The sequence below is a fragment of the Eurypyga helias genome, unplaced genomic scaffold (assembly GCF_000690775.1).
Source record: "Eurypyga helias isolate BGI_N326 unplaced genomic scaffold, ASM69077v1 scaffold18635, whole genome shotgun sequence".
Classification (NCBI taxonomy): Eukaryota; Metazoa; Chordata; class Aves; order Eurypygiformes; family Eurypygidae; genus Eurypyga; species Eurypyga helias.
In genome coordinates this window covers 20796-22354 of record NW_010250992.1, presented here as the reverse complement: position 1 = coordinate 22354, position 1559 = coordinate 20796, and the positions used below count along the sequence as shown (strand labels likewise).

Sequence of the window (1559 nt, the reverse complement as noted above, 5' to 3'; positions counted from 1 at the left end):
CCAGGTACGGCGCCGTCCCCTTCCGAGCGTCCCCCCGAGCTCTGCCACAGCCGTGGCCGAGGGTCCCTGCCGCCTCCAGGCCCTCTGCACGGAGGGAGGATGGGGGCCTCGTGGGGAGCCCCGTGCTGCCCGTGGACAGGTTGCTGAGCCTCCCCTTTCCCCCCGCAGGGCGTCATGGTGGGTATGGGTCAGAAGGACTCCTACGTAGGAGACGAAGCCCAGAGCAAGAGAGGTATCCTGACCCTGAAGTACCCCATTGAACACGGCATCATCACAAACTGGGACGACATGGAGAAGATCTGGCACCACACCTTCTACAATGAGCTGCGTGTGGCCCCTGAGGAGCACCCCACCTTGCTCACTGAGGCCCCCCTTAACCCCAAAGCCAACCGTGAAAAGATGACCCAAATCATGTTTGAGACCTTCAACGTCCCTGCCATGTACGTGGCCATCCAGGCTGTGCTGTCCCTGTACGCCTCTGGCCGTACCACCGGTGAGTCCAAGTGTCCTGCTGGCACCTCTTTCCCAAGCAGGAGCGCCCAGGATGGGTCCCCTACAGCTGACAAGTGCTCTGCCCCCCAGGGCAGGGCCCTGCGTGGGCTGCGTCTCAGATGGCTGCTCTTTGTTTCCCCAGGTATCGTGCTGGACTCCGGCGATGGTGTGACACACAATGTCCCCATCTATGAAGGGTATGCCCTGCCCCACGCCATCATGCGCTTGGATCTGGCCGGCCGGGACCTCACCGACTACCTGATGAAGATCCTGACTGAGCGTGGCTATTCCTTCGTCACCACAGGTAAGCACTATTCCCTCCTTCCAACCCTTGTACCTCCAGGGGTGCTGCAGCCTCTCGCCCCGTTGCAGCCCTGTGAGCGCTCCCCCTGGAAGGAATAGCCACGTGTGGTCGGGGAGTCCCAGCACACCGGTGGGGGAGATGCAAGCGTTCCCCGCTGCTCCTTTGCGATCACTGATGCCTTTGCTTCCCCCCTCACAGCTGAACGTGAGATCGTCCGTGACATCAAGGAGAAGCTGTGCTATGTGGCGCTGGACTTTGAGAACGAGATGGCCACCGCTGCCTCCTCCTCCTCCCTCGAAAAGAGCTACGAGTTGCCTGATGGGCAGGTCATCACCATTGGCAACGAACGTTTCCGCTGCCCAGAAACCCTCTTCCAGCCTTCCTTCATTGGTGCGTGTGCCCGCCTCCCTCTCCCCTACCAGCTCTTCCCTCCTGTAGAGCGCTCGCCTTGCGCTTAACTTGTGCCTGCGTTTCTCCCCTCCGCTGCCCCCAGGGATGGAGTCCGCAGGGATCCACGAGACCACCTACAACAGCATTATGAAGTGTGACATTGACATCAGGAAGGACCTGTACGCCAACAACGTCATGTCTGGGGGTACCACCATGTACCCAGGTATTGCTGACCGCATGCAAAAGGAGATCACGGCCCTGGCCCCCAGCACAATGAAGATCAAGGTAAGGCTGGAGCGTGGAGGACCCAGGCCGGCGCGTGGGGCTGTGCCCACCCCTGTGCCCGCCGCGGGCAGCGGTCGCTCTTTGTCTG

The 1559-nt window shown here is 61.3% G+C and overlaps 1 protein-coding gene across 1 annotated transcript in view; it reads left to right on the top strand.

Annotated features, from left to right (window-relative positions):
• Positions 1-140: 140 nt before the first annotated feature.
• Positions 141-1559, top strand: part of LOC104509811 (actin, alpha skeletal muscle) — a 1875-nt gene continuing 456 nt past the window's right edge. The window contains exons 1-4 of the mRNA XM_010151872.1: positions 141-493; positions 635-796; positions 995-1186; positions 1290-1471. Coding sequence (XP_010150174.1) covers positions 175-493; positions 635-796; positions 995-1186; positions 1290-1471 — 855 coding nt within the window. The 5' untranslated portion in view covers positions 141-174. The remainder of the gene's footprint in view (positions 494-634; positions 797-994; positions 1187-1289; positions 1472-1559) is intronic.